General features: G+C 38.2%; 3 protein-coding genes across 4 annotated transcripts in view; 2 read left to right on the plus strand and 1 right to left on the minus strand.

Moving 5' to 3' along the window:
* The window catches only part of LOC141427523 (uncharacterized), a 131,746-nt gene extending 126,668 nt beyond the window's left edge, over positions 1-5,078 (plus strand). For both annotated transcript variants that reach the window (XM_074087045.1, XM_074087044.1), the window contains exon 3: positions 4,987-5,078. In XM_074087045.1, the coding sequence (XP_073943146.1) occupies positions 4,987-5,065 (79 nt within the window). In that variant the 3' untranslated portion in view covers positions 5,066-5,078. The remainder of the gene's footprint in view (positions 1-4,986) is intronic.
* On the plus strand, positions 125-4,902 carry LOC141427540 (putative defense protein 3). The gene is made up of 3 exons (XM_074087076.1): positions 125-373; positions 2,936-3,146; positions 4,396-4,902. The coding sequence occupies exons 1-3, from the start codon at positions 175-177 to the stop codon at positions 4,484-4,486; spliced, it is 501 nt and encodes a 166-aa protein (XP_073943177.1). The 5' UTR covers positions 125-174; the 3' UTR covers positions 4,487-4,902.
* Tbcd (tubulin folding cofactor D) lies at positions 4,873-19,726 on the minus strand. The gene is made up of 18 exons (XM_074087047.1): positions 19,152-19,726; positions 18,645-18,804; positions 18,200-18,323; positions 17,065-17,315; positions 16,611-16,765; positions 15,850-16,057; positions 15,119-15,351; positions 14,322-14,591; positions 13,816-13,954; positions 13,344-13,526; positions 12,005-12,241; positions 11,180-11,455; positions 9,882-10,041; positions 9,071-9,326; positions 7,504-7,672; positions 6,937-7,076; positions 5,762-5,917; positions 4,873-5,463 (listed from the first exon to the last, which is right to left on the minus strand). Exons 1-18 carry the CDS (start codon positions 19,509-19,511, stop codon positions 5,344-5,346), a joined length of 3,597 nt encoding a protein of 1,198 aa, XP_073943148.1. The 5' UTR covers positions 19,512-19,726; the 3' UTR covers positions 4,873-5,343.
* Positions 19,727-21,081: the final 1,355 nt, after the last annotated feature.

Below are 21,081 nucleotides of genomic sequence, written 5' to 3' on the forward strand. Positions count from 1 at the left end.
TAATGCTTTCAGACACACCTAAGTCTCCGAACAGGCATTAATTGATCTGTCAACTCGTTCAAAAATCTAGATCCTTTCGAACTCCCGCGCTTACAAAAGAGACGGCGAGCGCCGCGCGCGCACAGTTGCTATTCGGACCTTAAACTAGTACCTTGTATACAAGAGTTGATTAACATGTGGTCGAGATTTTTAACTGTTATGTTATTGTGTTGGGGTGTGGAGAGTTTTCCCGACGGGGCACCCATAGACGCGTGTGTGAAGGATCGCCCTAATCAGCCAAACCACGGGCAGCATAGGACGCAGCCCTTGTCCACGCTGCCTTATCGAGTTATTGCTTCTGCGACTAATTATGGACCTAACACCCTGATTACAGGTAAGCATTACTTACTATCTGATATTTTTTGTAAAACGCCCAAAAGCTTCACTAAGGGGTTAAAACAGTCATTCTCTAAATCTGCTTCGCGAATCCTTGGGGATCCCCTATAAGTTTCTGCAGGGGCTCCGCAGAAATACCTACTATAATCACCACCCAATCATTCAATGAACATTTTTGACAAGTTTTGATTATTTTAGGGTTCCAGCTAATATTTATTTTTCAAAGAGGGTTTCGTTACCAAGATAGTTTATGAACCGCTGATTTAAAAGGTTCGGCATAAAGCAACCTGACCTATGCGAAAAAGATAAAAACGATTGAAAAATGTCGGGCACATCTAGACAAAAATAAGTTAAGTATATCTACTTATCTAGCACAGAATAGGTAGTCTGGTCTGTGCTATGTGCTAAGTAGGTATCTATCTGGTTATTTGACGTTGTCTTGAGTAACATTGAGGAGTAAAAGTAGTAAGTACTCAACTCAACCAAAACTAATTTCGCGGACTCATCTCAATGCCAAAAATATTTTTATCGGTAACATACAGGTTTTGCAGGTGGTAGGACCTTGTGCAAGGTCCGCCCGGATTGCTACCACCATCTTGCTCGCTAATCCTGCCGTGAAGCAGCAGTGCTTGCATTGTTGTGTTTCGGCGTGGAGAGTAAGACTGTCCAGTGAAATTACTTGCAATTTATAAAAACATATTTTATAGATAGGTTGTTCATAGGTGTGTTAAACAAATATTTTCACTTGTCATGCTCGTAAAGTTCGTGTTTATGGGCGGTGGTGACCTCTTACTTCAGTCATAAAGACCCACTTCGTCTAAGGCAATCAGTGTAAACCAGTCAACAAAAAAACGCTTCTACATCACGATTGCGAATTGCATTGCAAAACAACAAAATAAGTAAAGCAGCATTGCAACATTATTGATGGTTCTTGCAAATTATGTATGGCAATTTATCTGCATAGCAAGGTACTTGAACCAACTCTTAAAGCTTTTATTTTTAATACAAATATTTTTTTATAAGAAAGAAAACTGTCACAGTTACATATTATACTTGCAAAATTTATAAAAACATATTTTATAGATAGGATATTGTTCCAATAGGATAGTGTCCTAAACAATATAATTTTCACTTGTCATGCTCGTAAAGTTCGTGTTTATGCTGTGTCTAGGCGACATAAAATGACTTTTTATGCTTCTAGTGCATAAAGTAAAATCTTCGTCTAAGGCAATCAGGTGTAAACCAGTCAGCCACAAACAAAGACGCTTCTACATCTTTTTATTATTATTTTTTAATTCATATAAAACTAAAAATCAATCAAAATAAACTGAAACAAAAAAGACAAAGACGAAACGCGTAAAAGTTCGGGAGTGGGGGCCCGTGACGTGTAGGGACATTTTTCTGGCTATTTCTTCATATTTTTTTGTTTAATTCATATTTTTCTAGTCTATTCCGAACAATATATATTTAAAACTATAAAAAGGGATCAGAAAAGGGTTCAACGGGCGACCCGTGTATAAAGTTCTCTAATTGTCGGTTTCCCTTTATGTCAATAAACCAAAAATTCTGCTATATTTTCCGGGACGCCAAACAAACGCTATAAATACCTACCTAAACCTTTATTGTTATGCTGTAGTTGTTGTTACGGAGAAATATATGTCTTTCTACCGCAGTAAGCACAGCGATCATAAACAGGCATAAACGCAAATTCATTGATAAAATCTTTCATATTACTCGTGTAGTAAGCGTATCGTATTAACCGATGCCGGTGGATTACGCAATCTACGTTTTGTATTGTAGGTCAGACAACTTATGGCAAGCCGGCTGACCGGTTTGCACCTCCAGACAAACTGGAGTGGCAAACGTGTTAAAAATAAATAATAGTGTTTCTTACGTGTGATTAATGTTTTTGTAGGCATTTTGGAACGTTATATACCTAGGTTTGCGATGCGTGTGAGATTCGTATTTTGTAACAAAAACCTGTACCACTACCATGAGTTTACAGTGACCGTACTCGATAGCGACGGCGTAAATTATTTGTAGGGGCGCTGTACAATTCTCCATACAAATAATTTACGCCGTCGCTATCGAGTATGGTCCCTGTAAACTCATGGTACTGGTACTGAACTGTCTTAGGTAGGTGAACGGTGCTGGTGCTGCTCAGAATTACTGAGATTATAACCCTTTCAGCTATTATTTATTTTGCTTTTCTTGAATAACTAAAGTACCTAGGTACTGTGTTTATTTTATCTAAACTTAAGTATTACGTTCTTATTTGATCTCTATGAGCCAAAAACATGAGCGAAAGATACAAAGGCGTGGCAGAGCTTTCGGTGCCAGCGACAACGCCGAGTTGCAACCTTCTTGTTAGAATAGAGACAGATATATATTATCTTACAATTCACTCACTCATTAATTCGTGCCAGCTCTCGTGAATCAACCTATACCTCCCGAATAACTGTCAAACCAGTTTTTGCACTCACATAGCAACTAACCTATAACAATATGGTCAGCTGCTTTAAAACCCTTGAATCATAACAATGCAAAAATCTATTTCCAGTGACAATAGACGGGGCAGAGCCGTTCAAAGGGTTCTTTATCCAAGCGCGATCAGTCGAGACCGACCAGTGGCTGGGCTCGTGGGAACAGGCTCCAAACACGACCATCCACCCCGAATGTTCGTCCGTCACGCACGCTGACCCGAGGGAGAAGGCCAGGGCGACACTCGTCTGGAGAGCACCATCGGACTCCCAGGGGCGAGTGTATTTCACGTAAGTTTACAACGCTGGCGTTATCAGTTATATTACATTCACATTTGTTTTTAATCAAAATATCACCAATTAGGTACTACTATGGAAGGCTATAATCAATTCCAGATAACATTAAACTCTACGATAAGATAACAAGATCACAGAAGTGTAAAGCTGATTAGGATTCACCCCATCACTTTTCCAGAATCATCTGTATTCCTCTTGTAGTTGAATGACAAAAGTATTTTTCATTTGTTAACACCTTCACAGACCAGGGTATCACATGTCAACCTGGAGGTCGGGAGGGATCCAGACCGGTGAATCACATATGGGTTCTACGCCTTATTTGAATAGCAAAGAATATAACTTTATCGATCCTTTAGGAATCATTAAATGCCGGTCCTAAATGAATTTAGACACAGCTCTCAGGCTATTGCCCCTTGTCATACATTATTCGTACTAACTAAGTGTACTAACACATACCAATAATCTCCTTTCACTTCAACGCATTTAACGTTTGCGTAACATATAAGCCGCAGCGAGCGCCTTAACGAGTTAACTCAGTGACCTTAAGATAAAATCCGTTTGAAAACTTAAATAGTTCATCGTTAAGAAACTTCCGTTCGTTTTGACCTTTGCGGTCCTACTTTATTGACATGTTTCGAAATATCGACGTTGTCCATGTTTTATTGACGGTAGAAGAATAATTTATGGGTCATGTCGAATGTCTCTTGTTGAAGTACCAGTTAGTCCAGTTTGTTAGTGTTGTTTTTCGAGTAAGCGGGATGTTAACCCTTTTTCTACATGAACACATCTACACAAAAAAATTACCTTGTTCTCTTTACAATATGGTAAAAATTGCTACAAAACAAATATATATTTTTTTAATATGTTGGTAATTTCATTTTAAGTTGATCTTTCTTGTTTTATTGTTTGATTTAATTTTAATTTTGTAATTTTTCACTTATTGTATATTGTTTGACAAATAAAATTTAAATGATAAGTAGCTTCCACCATGCAGTTAAAGACAACAAGATTCATGTTAAGTGATGTAATTGCACGTTTTCCTGCAACTCCATGCGTGGTTGTATTAAACTAGTTTGCTAATGTCGTTCGGAACACGAAAAAGATGATCGATTATCTTTTTCTTTTTCATATGAATATTCAGGAAAACGAAGAAACCCGACGAATCCCTAGCGATATTACGTTCCAGTTGAACTGTACCTAGTCTATTAAATTGCGAATACTTTCTGTAAACTTTTTTTTACAGTGGCACCGTGTTGAAGAATTACAGCACCTTTTGGTCGAATCTGATAGCGGAGGCGCCACAGGATCCCGGTCAATTACAAGTACTTGGATAAACCAATTTATATAAAGTAATCTCTTGACGGTCATGGTTACGCATTATGTACCAGATTTGCCCGCTACTTAACAGGTTTACAGTCCCGAAGCAATATGTCAGCCTTATTTCGACACGTCCCCATAGTAATAATGACATTAATCGCTCGTAGTTTCGTATGAAGATACGTCATTACATGAGGCACATTATGCCTCATCGGACTGTGAACCCGTTAAGACACCTCTGCGGTTAAAGAGTTGAAACTGTTAAGTTCTAGTTGCACACCAGACAAATAATCTTTGTCGCTTGGATTGGATTCAAGAACTTCGAAAAAAGTGGCAAAACAACTGAAAAGTGCAATAACCTTATTAGCTATAAGTATTGTTATGTCAAGTTCAAACAAAATAATTATGTTAAATAAATAAGATATATTGTATAGTTTGTGTTACATGAGTCAATTATTTTCCCGACATAGAGATCAAATATTTAAAATTAAGAGATTTCATTTATTAGCCATACTAGGGTAAACCACTGTCGTGGAACATGTAAGACAGATCAATCAGTTTCAATAATTATTATATCGCATATAATAATATTATGAATCATTTTACTTTAACTCAACTAAAAAATAAACAAAACGGTTACCGATCGCATTTCGTTTCACGAAACATTTCATAGCAGCTTACCGTCAGACAAAATACAAATTCAAGTAAGTATGAATACAATAATGTGCGCAGAATAAATAAAATTATTCAATTATTCTCATGATTAAAGGCACTAAGCTGCGCCGAAAGCACCGCTTTGGGTCGACCAAAAATCTCACTCTTGCTTAGCAAAACATTATAAGAAGCCATAAAATTAGTAATATTAGCGAACAATTTATGTTTTTTGCTTCATGACTGGTCGTCTGATGCCCATTAGATCGCAGAGTTCATTTCTTATCGGCCTCAGTTCGGAAACATCCTTTTCCCAATCGGTTTCAGCGAGAATTGACATCACCTAGACAAAAAAAAAACATTTTAAACGCTTTTAGTATAGGACACATATCCCATCAAATATTGTAAAAATGTGTAAAATATCTGAACCACATTTAACAAACGAATTTATTAGTAATAGAATAGCAAACCAAATGCATCAATAGCACGCGTCATTAAAATCAGTCAAGTTCTACTTAAATGTGCCACATGAGTATTGGGCGTTGAAAAATGGTTAAGGTTGTTCCTCCAATGCAAAGAAATGAAGTAACCAACACCCAGCCGCCCAGTAGTCAAACAAATCAAACTAGGAGGAGACTGACCTGTTCAATATTTTCATCCGGCACGGAACACTCGTCTCCATACAAAGTGAGCGCTTCGTACAGTCTAGCCGCGGCGCAACGTCTCACGTAGCGGTCGGCGTAACATAAATAGATCACCAACTGGCCCAGGGATCTACTGCATACTGTGCCTCCGACCTAAGAAAAAGGATAGTAAAGTAAGTCACAAGCAAAAAGGCTTAGTACTATATTTACAGGTTACAATGCACTTTCACTGTCGTAAGTGCAATGCTTAGGTACTTCTGATATTGGAAATTGGATCCGTAATTTAGCAATTCGACTCAAACTTTTCAGACAAAGAAAAGGACTGACTGTGCCCATGAATCGTATGTGATTCATGGGACAGGGAACCTGTTAAAAATTATTCACTTGCTTCAAATTCGGTCTCGTTAATGTCAAGTTGAAGTGGAGCGCTTTTTTTAGTGAAATGGGGATTTGTATTTGTAGGAAGGTAAATGATTATTATCCGCACTGGGCCCGCGTGGGAACTATGGCCCAAGCCCTCTTGTTCTGAGAGGAGGCCTGTGCCCAGCAGTGGGACGTATATAGGCTGGGAATGATGATGATGATGATGCGCAAATGATTATTATAGAAAGGTTGCCTGCCCTACCCCCCATTGCGGTCGCAGCTAAATACTTATATTGAATGAATAGGAATAAAGGCGCAAAGTACGAAAATAGCTGGTATTTGATGTAAAAAAACAGGGAACAGGTAGACTGGAGTCAGTCAGTAATAGTAATTAACTTCATTCATGCTCATCATCTTCATCAGCTGGAAGATGTCCACTGCTGAACAAAAGCCTCCCCTTAGAACCCCACAATGAACGAAAACTCGCCACTTGCATCGACCGGCTGTCCGCAACACTCACGATGCCGTCAGTCCACCTGAGGGTTTGCCAATGCTTCGTCGTCGGTTCGTGGTCGCCACTCGACTAAACACTAACCCCCTTATTCATAAAACTTTACAAGCCTATGTTAACTAACAAATGCTTTGTCCCTTTCTAACAAATACAAATGTCGAAGTCACAGATAAGGACAAACGAATTTTAGCGGCATTTTAACTAAAATAGGTTTGATTGTCGTTTATGAATAAGGGGGTAAAACTTCATGCTTAATACAAATATTACAGATCAAAGGAATACAAAACGTGGCGCTTACTTGGATCAGTTGACAAAGCACGTTGATAGAATCTAACAGTTTATAGATGTTCTTCGCGCCTCGCAGTTCCAACTGCAGATATTTAAGAATGTCAGAAGCAAATGTAGATTCAGGGTCCTCTAATATTGGCGAAACAGCACCTTTAAAGACAAAACATGTGCTCAAATACATATTATTTAAGATCACAAATTAGTTTTGATTTGGTGGAGAGTCTACAATAGAGATCTCTCTCTTCAGACAGATGTAATGTCTGGGCACCGAAATCCGAATAAAGATCGTCAGAATTCCTATCTATTCGTCAGAGTAAAAAAAAAATAGCGCGATGCAGGATCTTGGATTTTTTATATTTGCTCACTAGATGGCGCTACGAGTCGCCAAAAATTGATAAAGCCATTACAGTCAAAGACTTTTGTAACTGACATCAATTAGATATTATACGGATCTGAGAAGAAATAGCTATGATCGAATGTGATACAAAATAAACTTCAACACTATATCTCTCTTCTTCGATTTCAATTTTGATTGTTTCTTCGTTATGGCCCTCTCATAAAAAAACCTCTTATTTACCTGAGCTTAGCAGTCTGTCCAGAAAATTAAATATGGCCGACGTGATACGTTTCACTTGTATGTTGTCCGCAAAAACTTGGATAATTGTGTCGCAAATTGCTTTCAACATTTCTTTATCGTTGTGCAAGGTATTTAGATACGCGTATAGCGATTGCGTAGTATGTTTAACCTGTAACAAAATAATTAAGACACTTAATGACATTACCCTTCACAGCTTAGATGCTAGCTTAGCTAGTACTTATTACACATATTCAATACACAGAAAAAACACGTAAGGATGAAATAATAATTAAAAAAACATCGAATAGTATAAATTGGGACCCACTCAGCATAATGTTGCGGCAAGCCACAACGCTCTTTTTCAGTGGGACCCATTAAAACTAAACACATAATATACACACTAGGCTGTGACGACACGAACGCCAGCGGAAGGTAGTTCGCAAACAAAGTTATGTTCCGGAAGAATGTATGGCAACACTTGCTCAGTTTAACCATTTTCGAACAATTAAACCTTATCAAGTCAGGCCAGGATTTGATTTGGCTATTATTGCAGTGAATTATTAACAAGTTCAAAAATTATAATACTGTAATGCATCTCATAACCCTCCATAAACCATTAAACATCCAAAAGTAAAAGTAACATTGTTATGATTAAAGATTGGAAACACAGCTCAGCCCATTGCAAACCCGTTCACGATATCATTATGTGCAGGTACCGCCATTATTTGTAAAATAAATCGAAAAAACTTAACGAAAAATTAAAAAGTGTGTGTCAAATGCGCTCAATGTACGTATTGCCTGAGAGTGATATGCCAGAATGATGCCAGCCATATGGGTTATTATTGGAGCAGGGTAAGCAGATTTTATTTATTTTTTATTTATTGAGAGTGGCCACGGAACCAAATCAGATCAGCGGAGTCGCAGAAAAATGCTATCTTAAACGAAATTAAGTTACCAATTATAAACATGCTTAGCTCAGGTATGCGAGTACACGTTAACACGTTCAAAACTTGAAAACTTACTATATTCATGCGATCGATATAGTATAGCGTGCCATACTTCAGTGGTACGGTCAAGGACTTTAATTCATGAGCTACCATGGAACCATTTCACAATAAACGTCATAGTGACATCGCATTAATTAACAAGGAAAATCGTAATGACTTTCCACTGAAAAGGTTCCGTGGCAACAAACAAAAACACAAGGCTAAACAAAAAACCTATAATATTATAAATGTACTGCGTATTTGAATGTTTAAGCTAAAAAAAACTGTTTACGTGGATTATCTTTTTTTTATAACACCAGTTATTTTTTTTTCTATTAACGAGAATATTTTAAACACAGGAATTAAAATAAACGTCCGAGTACTCGACACGCTAATGCCTAATAGATGACACCCTTCTGTCACCTCTATTGCTCATGACAAAATTAACGATGCCAACTATTGGGACAGTGACGAGCACTCCTCGTCGTGATACGATACCGCTGGGCAAGGCACATGATAGAGTAGATAGTATTTGCTCAATATTAGCATTATTTACGTGTATACATGAGACATCAACTTACCAAGCTCTCTGTCAACTCTCCTGCACTCACGACCAACCCTTTGATCACATTGTACCTATAAGCTGGGTAGGTTAATAGCTGCACAAATCGCGGCATCGTGTGCCCCGGGAACAGCCAAAGCACCACGTTTGTGTTCTCGCTGGTTGGTGCTACGTCGTCGTCTTCATCTTTTGAATGAGGCTTCAATTCCACTTCTTCGGAGGGAAAGATACGGGTCAATGCGTCATGGTGTGGAATGTTCGAGATTTGGGGGTCACTGCAAAGTAATATAAATATACATATAATTTCACACCTAACTTTCAAAGATTTTTCTAAAAGGAAAAAAATGGTTAGCCTAATGAGATTAAAATTGGTTTATTGATTAAAAACGCTTGGTTGGTCTGATTTCCCGATAATCTAGATAGACACCTCTGGCGCGTAACCACAGCGTGTACACACAGTGTACACCACAGTGGTGCGTAGGAGGTGCGGGAAGTAATCCCGTCTAGCGATCAGAAAATCTTTTTCTTTAAAAAAATCGTAGATTTCGTTGAGCCAATAAAAAAAAACAGTAATTCTTAACTTTCGATTTGAAAAGGGAATCCTAACTAAAGTGGTATGCTTAGTTTATAATTTCGCAGCTTATAGGGCCTGTCTTTAGGCAAAAGAAGTCTTAGCAAGCAAACACACTAACATTCGAATTTATAATATAAATTTAGACACGTAATTAATACACGGTCAGATAAAAAATGGCTTCATTATAAAAAAAGGTAGGTATGTTTCGAGTCAACCGAATGTTTCGGGAAAAACAAAATCAAAACAAATGACTTACTTATAAATGAACGAAGTGAATATCCGTCCGGCGTGGGCGCGCGTGCGATCAATCTTCTCGACAGCCTGCTGAGCGACCCCGCACATTATGCTACGAATTACGTCCGAGGAGTTCAGGTGAGGCGCTTCAATGGCGCATTGACGGCATATTGAAAGAAGACCTAAGAAAAAACAAGCATGGAGAACATTATAGTGATAATAATTATTGGGAAGAACCCCTGTAACGGACGCCAACAAACTATAGTGTGAAAAAAAATTGTGCCCCGTTTTGATGTAAGAAACATGCAGTCTGTACATAGATGTCGATGGATATTATATGTTTAATCCGTCAGTTACATTATCAGACAATGTTGACGCGTATTTTTTCTTTTGTCAATTAAACAAAGCATGGAGATAATAGACAGTTAAACTTTGGCGTAACGTTTTTAAGAGTATTAGCCCATTATTATCAAAGTACGGGTTGCTATTGCACTGTGCCTCTTATTGCTAAAACATGGACGGTTAAAGAGTCAATTTCTTAGCTAGACAATGCTTTTCACCAATAATTTACCTAAAAACTCCTTAAAAGTACTAAGCAAAACATAAAAACATCAATTAGTCAATAACTCGCAAATTCCGCTTCGGCTGATAATGTACAATACACAAAATGCTAACTGCACGCATAATGTACAAATAGTTAAAATGGACATACACAAAATCTACATCATGACAAACCTACAGTACGCAAAATGTACTTACGCTGAAAGCACGTTAACGCAAAATGTGTAAAAAGAAAAAAGAAAAATACATGTGTTCGCGAATTGTTCAATTTATAATCCGCAAAATGTTACAAGAGCCAAATTCTCAATTGTCAAACGTACAAAACGTAAAATTTACAAGTACAAGTGTACAGTAAGTAGGGTGGTTTACCAAAACCCTGACGCATAAAGAAAGTATTGTAAGTTTGACACACATAATGTTCAACTTTCGTTTGCCAGACTCTACAAATTATGTACATTTTGCGTACCTATTGTTATTTTTCCGTAATGTTAAATTTGCGTGTTTATTATTCTAACTTTGCACATTTTGCCACTATCACGTGTAGTACATTTTGCATATTGTACAATTATCATATGAACATTTAATTGTTTTTACAATCTGCGTAATTTGTCATGATGTAGATTTTGCGTATGTACATTTTGACTAATTGCACAATATGCGTGCAGTTAGTATTTTGCGTATGTATTGCACTGTACATTATCAGCCGAAGTGGCAAATTCTATGCCAAACAGACTTATACAATATCTTTTATCTACTTACCAGTCATACTAGCTTCCCGTACCCACGCCCCGATGTCTCCCCTCATGTCAATAGTATACTCGGACAAGCAGTGCAACAACGCCTCAATAATCTCCGGTACAAATTTCTCCACGCCACCGACTATGCCTGTCGTTTGGCAAACCTCAGTCAAACCCACTACAGCGTCGCGGCGGGCCTCGGCCCATTTTTGAGTGGTTTCCGTAACTTTAGTGCATGAGATCAGAGATTCAATGACAGTAGGCAAGTATTCAGAGAGCACGAACTTTGGCAGCGATCCTACAAACAGTGGTTAGAGTTAGAACACGGTGTCAGCAAAATGCATACTAATGTTCACAGAACTATTATTAAAAGGAATATAAATGTTATAATTCATTTTTCCGTTCATCGATGTCTCTGTTGTTTTGGTCTTTCGGTGCGAATCGACCTTTTAGCTCCCATGACATATTTCGTCCTCTTAATATTAGATTAATAAATTGCGACTTGAGGACAGAAAATTTTAACGCAAGAAAAGTAGTCTAAAACTTGAATATATTAAAATTTACTGAGTGGAAACATTTCACTATTTTTACAAAGAAATAATACTGCATTCATAGAATTTTGAAAACACACTTGCCATATCTGGGGATTGAACAGACTAAAATACAAAAAAGCACACCCTACGATTCATAAGACTCAAATCTCTCCACGGTAAATAAAATTAAAAGGACGACCATCAATTGTAAAACTTTCATTTTATTTTAACTAGACGTAAAAGACAAAAAAAATAGAACACTTTAGGATGGAGATCTTTTTAGAAAATTAACCAATCATCATTAATTAACTCACCAACAGCCCTGGCATATCCCATGCGTAGCACGAGTCCATTGACCCCAGTATTGGTCAGCTGTTTGCAGCATCTCTCCATCAGTTCCAGTCGCTTCTGCTTGGCTGTCATGTCACCATAGACAAAATCGTCAACACGCAGGTATTGATGGAAGACCAGCGGAAACGCGTAGATCGCCTTTTCACGGATGATTTGAACCTCATGAGAGAGGCACTCCTCGATTAGGTTTAGCCATTCATCTGTACAACAAAAACTTAAAGGGTTATAATTTACATAATTCATATTCATATTCTGACGACCAGATGGCCTAGTAGAGAACCTGACTACGAAGCTTGAGGTCCCGGGTTCGATTCCCGTGTCGGGGCAGATATTTGTATGAAAAATACGAATGTTTGTTCTCGGGTCTTGGGTGTTTACTATGTATTTAAGTATGTATCTATCTATATAATTATATTTATCCGTTGCTTAGTACCCATAACACAAGCTTTGCTAAGCTTACTTTGGGACTAGGTCATTTGGTGTGAATTGTCCCGTGAAATTTATTTATTTATTTATTTATTATTCTACTTAATTGTAATTTTCATATGGTTTATGTACAATAAATAGTTACAATACAATACAATAGCTACAGATGTAGTCAATTCGTTCCAATCGTGAAAATCCGGAAAGCAATACTACCTCTGCCGACGTGTCTATGAATTACTGTGACAATGTTAAATAATAATAGTACTTTATTTATCGCCTATGGCCGCAGTCTTATATTTAAGACTAAGGGGCTGTTTCACCATCCATTGATTAGTGTTAACTGACGGTTAAATGTGATGTCGTCTCCGCCTATTCGAACAAAACAAATAGAGACGGCATCACATCTAACCGTCAGTTAACACTCAATGGATGGTGAAACAGCGCCTAAATGTCATTATAGTTTCGGTGAAAGTGGCGACACGGGCATGTACGAATGAAAACGTATTGGCGATTAAAAGGTTAAATAAGTCAAAGTAATGCAATTTAGGCTATAACAAGCACTTATGAATGTCAAAAAAAATCTACCACCGGTTCGGAAAAACCTCTGTTGAGAAGAATCCGGCAAGAAACTCAACGAGGTATATTTTTTAGAGAACGTAGTGTAAACAATAATCGAATAAAAATATTAACTTAGGTGATTCACCACCACTTTATATCGTTTATTAATCTCTTGATCCGACCTTCCCCTACGCTGTCTTAATGGGTACTGAGGCTGACAAAGGACAAGTCACGTGAAATGCGATCGTTTCCGAGAAAATACCACGGGGAAAGTTTTATTCATCACATGTGTAGGTAACTATTTCTTTGTCATCTCACCAATAGTTTCAGCTGAGTTATAAGGTGCGCCAGCCAGTGAGAGTTGCGCTATGCAATGGCAGCACGCTTGGCGCATCAGCTCTCCGCCCAGTCCGCGGAACTGCTGTCTAGTGCGCAGCCTCGGCACCAGCTCCCGGATGCTTTCATTCACGTCTTCGGATATGAGGGTTACAGCGGATTTGCCTGAAAATATTTTGCAGAACTCATTTTCAAGCCAGCTAGCACTTTGGGCAGGGATGCACAGACCGCGGCCCGCTGTATATATACATACGTGCGGCCCGCCAGCGAACTAATAGAATTAGCGAAAACCTAGCCGTAAGTACCGGCAGACCTAAAATTCTGCATCAGATGATATAAATAAACTTAAGAGTGATTTTTTTTGAGTTACCGCCTTTTGGACATAATAGACTAATAATAATAATAACGCCTTTTGTCATAATCGAGAGGGCAGAATATAGCGGAGTTAACTTACCATCGGCCAACTTTGCTTGTGACAACGCGTGATATGTCTCCCCAATTGCCAGGATTGAACCATGACGGACATTCAAGTCAATCGACGAAGTTTTTTCCACTAGCTTCGGCAAAACTACAGTCGCGACGTACTCCGGAATCTAACAGAAAAAGCAACACGAGACAATTGTATATTTTTTACACAATTATACCAATGCAATGTAGATACCTACTGAAGATAAAAGATGAGCGATTGATGCCTAAATATATTTCCACTCTATGATAATTTTGTGCTAAAACTTGTTTTAAAATTACTTATGCAATACTCACTTCGCACATTTTGCTATATAAAACGAGTGTTTATTGTTTAAATTTGCACATAACACGGGCAGAATAAATAATACAAAACCTAAGCCTACTTAACCTAGCGAGCGCTAAAACTAAATGAATAATGTGGCACGTCTGTCAGTTTACATTCCAAAAAAAAAACAAAAATTAGTTTTTAAAACCAGCCAGTTAAAAACAAACCTTTCGAGTGAGTTTGTTTAGAGATTTAGCAGCCAGTTCTCTTATCGCGCAGTCCCAGTGTTCCACTTTGAGGTCTACTAGGTTGTCTATGAGTGGTTGGGTGTATTCTGGAAACTCTGCGACTTGCGGCGCGACCACTAGATAGGCGTTGTTGCGTGGGCCGACGGATTGAAAGTCGGCGGTGGTCAGAATGTCAATGCCGTGGGGAAACATGCCGTGACGACCGACGTTCTCTTGATAAGCGGCTGAACCCGCGCGACGGCAGTTTATCTAGAAAATAAAGGGTAGGATTGCCATATGACATATGACACTATTTCTTACCCGTCTGCAAGGAGACGTAATGTTTTGAATAAATTACAACAAAGCCAAATTTAATCTTAGATTTAAAATATACCACCGTATCAGTAACGTGAGAAAAAGAGTGTTAGTAGACTATGACATAAGTACATCAGAAAACAGGTTCAAAAAAGTATCCTTTCACTTGAATTTGTTTTGTGTAGTACTTTATATATAGCCTTTGCCCGCGACTTCGTCTGACAAGAATTCTTTTATCGTTATCCCGCAGTAACTATGCCATTTTTCAAAATTTCATCCAAATCGATTCTGCTGTTTAAGCGCGAGAGTTAACAGACAGACACAGTAAATTTCGCATTTATAATAATAATTAATAAAAAATATTAAGAAGAAATAGATAGAAAATACAATTTTCGTTACAACATAAACCATCTTCTTTGCACATACCATGTTTGAGTAAATAAACGACTGACTGATATGTTCCTTTTGTATTTCCCACATACCTCTCGATCGAAACAAGCGGTCGCTATCAACGCGTTAGCCAGCGTGTTCGCGTGCTCGGCCAGAGCGGCGGCATCGTAGGCCCTCGCGAAGGCCCAAGCGGCGTGGCAGGCGGAGTCGCGCGCCGCGCGCCCGCCGCCGCCGCCCGTGGCGCGGGGCTCGTCGCGGCGCAGCGCTATCACCACCGCCTTGACCGCGGAGCTTAACTGTTCCGGAGACAACAGGCCGCGACGAGCTGGAGGGAAATAATGAGGGCTACTTGACACGACCTTAGTATTCAGGCAATAAAGTCCTGTATACATATTTTTGACACTTTGGCTGTATTCATATCTTTATTGCTGGCTGTTCATAAGAAATAGGCAATGACCTTCATTTGACTTTGAAAACTATGACGTAGACCGACGGTCCAAGTTGTACTTTATTCTGTGAAAATTACAATACATCACACCTGGGCCTTTGTGCTACTAATGTCATGATGACATCCCATACTTTTGTCAAGAAAATCATAGCGAAATTGATTAATAAAAGGTTCTACTCTGTTACATGAATTAGATTGTTCAACTGTACTTCCATGCAGCCTACTGATTGAAGTTAAACAGAGCCCCCTCCGCTCACGATGGAAGGTGGGCATAATCCGGTAGCAGCGGACTGTTTTCCGCAACTCGATGACTTATAACACCTATTTTGCGTGATTGGCTGTAGGCACTGCATATTCCGGTAAAGCAGTACTAACCTAGCTCAGCTAGCGCCATGCATCCGCCATGCCACGCAGTCTCCCTTTCGTTGTGAGCGAACAGCGACAGTACACTCTCGCACACTTCGGCGGCGGCGAGCGCCGGCAACCGCGCCCCGATCCGACCGACGCCTTTGGCCGCCGACCATCGCACGACTGTGTCGTCGTCGCGCAACGCACATAGTAATAGTTCTACTACGTCTTCGACCTGAGGATAATATACAGGGTGTAACCTTTAGATCGGTCAGTATGGGAAAGTCTGAAACTATAAGACATACGAAGATTTGTTCTTAGGAACCATGTCATCGATTTTAGTAACCAGAAAAACTGCATTCATACATTTAAAAAAAAACTACTCAGCTCGGGAATCGAACCCGGACGTTTTGAAAAATAAAACTTACATTATTAAAGAATATGAAATACAATGCATTTTATTCATTCTAGATATCGTGTTTCATAGTAACATTTATTGCTTATTACCTATCGATATCCAAATAGAAATAATGTAAGTTTTATTTTCAAAACTACCAGGTTCGATTCCCGAACGAAATATCGTTTACAATAGTAAAGGACTTGCTTGACCTCAGAGTCAGAGAGAGCAGAGACCTGAGGTTTGACTAAGAAAAAGCTCTCGTACGTAAGATAATTACCAGGAAGTCATAACTAAAGATGTTTGCTTCCTCTTCATAGAGTACTTCCGCGTTCTCTGACGCGTCGACTTCAGAACCACCTCCCTTTGTTTTCTCCTGTAAAACACATACCTCCTGCGGTATGTCATGATCATCGTCCTCCGGTGGGGAGGCGATGGGCTCCGTGTCCCCGGCGGCCGCCGCGGCTCCGCCCAGGGTCACCGCGAGGGAGCGAGACCCGCGAGTGTAACGCCACGACGCCACACGCGGGCGCAAGAAAGTCAAGCCTGTGAAAACAATGGTCTGATGTAGACTTACATATTAGTGAGAGTTGACAAGTATTATTATAACGTCTCAGAATAGCGACTGTCGCAGACAAGCAATAGCCCAGTGGTGAGAGAACCTAAGTACGAAGTTTGAGGTCCCATACATACATTTTAGACAAATTCTCTTGAAGACACCTCTATCTAACTAAGCCAACAGTGAACCACTAACAACTAATCAGCAACAGTAATAGCCAAATTAGTAATGAAAATTGGATAAAATAAACATAACAATTTAGCTCTTTCATGTTTCTACTTCTTACCAACTCTCTGCACAATCTTAACGCCATACTTTCTAACGAGCATGGCTTTGTGCTGCTGATAGTTCTGTTTGGTAACCCAGTCTAGCAGCTTTGACGCGAATGGCAGGAGGTCATCTCTTTTGCCGTGCTTCAGGACCGCTGCGACTGCTGCCAACACTCCATAGTGAATAGTTTCTTCCTCTTGGAGGTTAGAATGCAGTTCACACGCCCAATCGAAGAACGCGCCCATGTAGAGCTCCTTAACGTCAGACCTGTAGGTTAGAAAGTTCAAAGTTGCAAAAATAGAATATTCAAAAGAAATGTAAGATTGAACACAAGGGAATGATTTCAATAATTTTTACGTCTAGTTTTTTTTTTTTTAGTATTCCTCATTTATTCAAGTGTAATCTAAAATACGAAAAAATAATAAGTCAGGAAGCGTAACTCTGAACAAATTCCACACAAAAAGTGGCCATAGGTACTTTAAACCAAAACGAGTTAATACAAATCATGTTTGAGGTTGCAAATAGACGTGCTTGTTGATTGGTTAAAATTCGGAAACAAAGCAGGGATCTGTTTGCGCGTCTGATGCAATTTCAGATGACGCGCAGAACACGATTTTTAAGCCCCACCTACTAAGAACAGGTAAAGCCATTTTTATAACGCAGTTATAATTCCTGACTTATTATTTATTCAGTTTTTTTTTTATTCAACTGGATGGCAAACAAGCAAGTGGGTCTCCTGATGGTGAGAGATCACCACCGCCCATAGACACCTGCAACACCAGGGGTATGGCAGATGCGTTGCCAACCTAGATGACTAAGATGGGATACCTCAAGTGCCAATAATTTAAGTCTTTACTTAATAACTTACTTTTGATGTTTTGAGATTTTAAGACGACTTTTTTTATTCATATAGAAGTTGCTTATTCATCAGCTATCAGAAAATGCTTTTAATGCCTTAAGTTGTGTATTGTTTTCACAATTACCAATGTCAAAAGAAGTAATTTTACTTAAAAAAACCGAAATATTAATAACTCTGCCACTCAACTCAGACCTTTAGTTGACCACACTGAAATTATTGTAATTAGCTCTAGCGTAACCTCTTAGAGGAAAAGGATGAATTAACAATCATCCTGTATAGTAAAACTGATTACCTGACCAAGAACTTTGATGCCAGGTATGCACTAGCTTCAGCTGACGAGTCTTTATTCATGGCATAAGTTTTGCAAATATTAAAAATTCTTTCCATCACTGTCAACTTTTTTAATGTTCCCGCATCTGCAAATTTAGTAATGATTAATCGAAAAAATAATAATATTACAGTACAATGCTGAGCGCAAAAGCGGTATGTAGAAAATCAAACTTTTGTAAGGTGATTTTAGGTAATAGTGATACTGAAAACTTTTTAAATGATTATTGCATATGTTTTAAATCAGATAACACAATTTATCTTAGTTTATTGGATGTGTATTTTTTTAAGCTATCCAATCATAAAATCAACTGCAATTTTTTTGGAAAAGTTTGATAATCTAAATTCCAATACATTAACCCCAGTGTGTACAAATAATTAAATTTGATGAAAAATATTGTATTACTTACCAGGCTGTCCAGGTGCAAAACCATCCAAACGGCTCATGTGGAACGGAATAATGACCACAATGGACAGCCACAGCAACAGCACAAACCTACTGCGCCATGTCTCCTTGTTCTGGGGATCTTCTGCCTCCAGGAGAGCGAGCACCGTTAATAGATCTGAAACCTGATTGAAAATAATACATTAAAACCTTGAACACATTTAGCATTGGCATTTCTCATCATCATCATGTCAGCCGAAAGATGTCCACTGCTGGACATAGGCCTCCCCCAACCCCTTAGCTTTTTCACTAAATCTTTAATACACCAGTCTCTAAAAATCAATATTGTGATAAATTAAATTGACCCCTTATAAATAGTAACTAGTGTTTTACCTGTGATTGGTTTTTCTGTTACTTTTACAATAACTACAGATTCAAAAAGATTAAGACAAACTGAGCTTTTATTACATACTATTTATATAAAAACAAAAAAACAAAACACTGGTAAACAAAGGTATGAAAAAACCTGTACCTCATGGGGCAGATGCCTCACCACCACTTTATATCCTCTAACTCTAATAATCTGATACATGTAGTTGAAAGTGGCATGTTTCAGTTCAAGTGGAGATTCCTTATCCTTGATTAAGCTTAAAAACTTAGCTAAAATCTTGTCTAAATGGGGATCCAGCAAATGCGGCTGCTCATAGTATTGCTTCAGGATTCCATACAGTTTATCATATTCAGCTTCCAGAGAAGAAGTGTTGTAGATATTTTTCACATTATCGATCATGCCCAACACTTCCTCGACTTCCGCAAAGTTCTCCAAAGCACACCCAAGCCCAATGTTGTCGCATTCGTCATCGCGATTCATGTCGGCATCTATTCCGACCATAATTCAAAGGTATTTTCACCGTTAAAAAGCTATTTTCTCACAGTAACACAATGTATCTAAAGATAAGTTAATGTTTACGCGTAATCACGGATCAACAAAGATATTTATTATTTATGCAGCTGGGAAATTAAAAGTAAACATTCACAAAACCCGATTACTATGAACTTTTGTTCAATTTGTTCTGATTCTGTCTGACAGATCAAAATGACAGACTTGACAGAGATGACTAAACTTGATATGACAGTCCCATAGATTGACACATCAAATTGTTGCCACAGTTTTAACAAGAAAGACTGGAACATAACTGGACCATGCATGACTGGACATTGTGCTGCCTGTGCGGTGTAATCATGGACGTACTACTTGGTGTGATCAAATGAAAATAAAACCGCTCCGAATTTTATTAACAAAAAAAAACACAGTGCGTAGTTTACAGTGTCGCCAGATTACTAAAAACACTTTATACCCTAAAATAATGGGATTTGACTGACGTTAGAACCACTAGACTCTTAAGCGGCGAGGGCCATTTTGAAAAAAGGCTGGACGCGCGCACGTGGCCCGCGCGGGTGAACAGCCATCATCACTTGCAAATTACTTTTAATATAATTTTGTGTTTGAATAGGATAGGATTAACGACGTGGTTGAGGCCTATATTTCGTCCTTGTTTTTCATTCTTGCGAAAGCAACCATAAGAGAGGGATTAAAACCGTTTGAATGATAGTTTTTTTTTATTAATTCATGTTTTTCCTCTTTTTCTTTTTCGGTTCAAGATTTGATCTATCACAGCTACGAATTTTTAATCGTATTCATATTTCTAGTATCACAGTGAATTATAATTGGGTGTTTTCCAAAAAATGTGTACACGTGACAATACGGAAAAGTAAAAAAATGTTGTTTCCAATTTTAAAATTGGAGTGCTTATTAAATTTATTATTAGCTTGGGCCAATCAACTATTTAACCCACACTTTAGGCGTCTCCTGCGTAACCAAAATTGTCTCTGGCGCTACCAAAAAATCGTACCTACTTCCAACAAGATATTTCACAGTTTAATAGATTGAACTTACGTAGGATGGCATGGCATGTATTCATGTACACCATCTATTAAATTACAGAAAAAACATGTTTACTTACAAACATCTGCAATTGTTTGAAAAATGTTGTGGACAGATTAGTATGGGTAAAAAAGTTAATTTGTTTCAATGTATTATTTATTTGAAAAAATGGCTTAAAAATATTAAGAAATTTAGAAAATATACACACATTATTAGGTGATATCGTGGTGAAACTAGTTCAAATTTGTCACAGAAAATTAAATTTATTATAATTTAAACGGCTTATTATATGGACCATCTACAGTTTATACATTATAAATAAAAACAAAAACTATTTAAAACAGGCTTAGATTATAAACTAAATGGAACACATACGACTCACTGATGAAGAAATATATGTCCAGATCGCCACAACGCCGTCATTTTGTCTATAGTATACATTAAGATTTTTGGTTTAAAGAAGTTACTAATCATTATTCAATACAGTCAATTTCTTTAGAAAGTAGAAAAAGTAATT

This window comes from Choristoneura fumiferana, chromosome 4, assembly GCF_025370935.1.
Source record: "Choristoneura fumiferana chromosome 4, NRCan_CFum_1, whole genome shotgun sequence".
Classification (NCBI taxonomy): Eukaryota; Metazoa; Arthropoda; class Insecta; order Lepidoptera; family Tortricidae; genus Choristoneura; species Choristoneura fumiferana.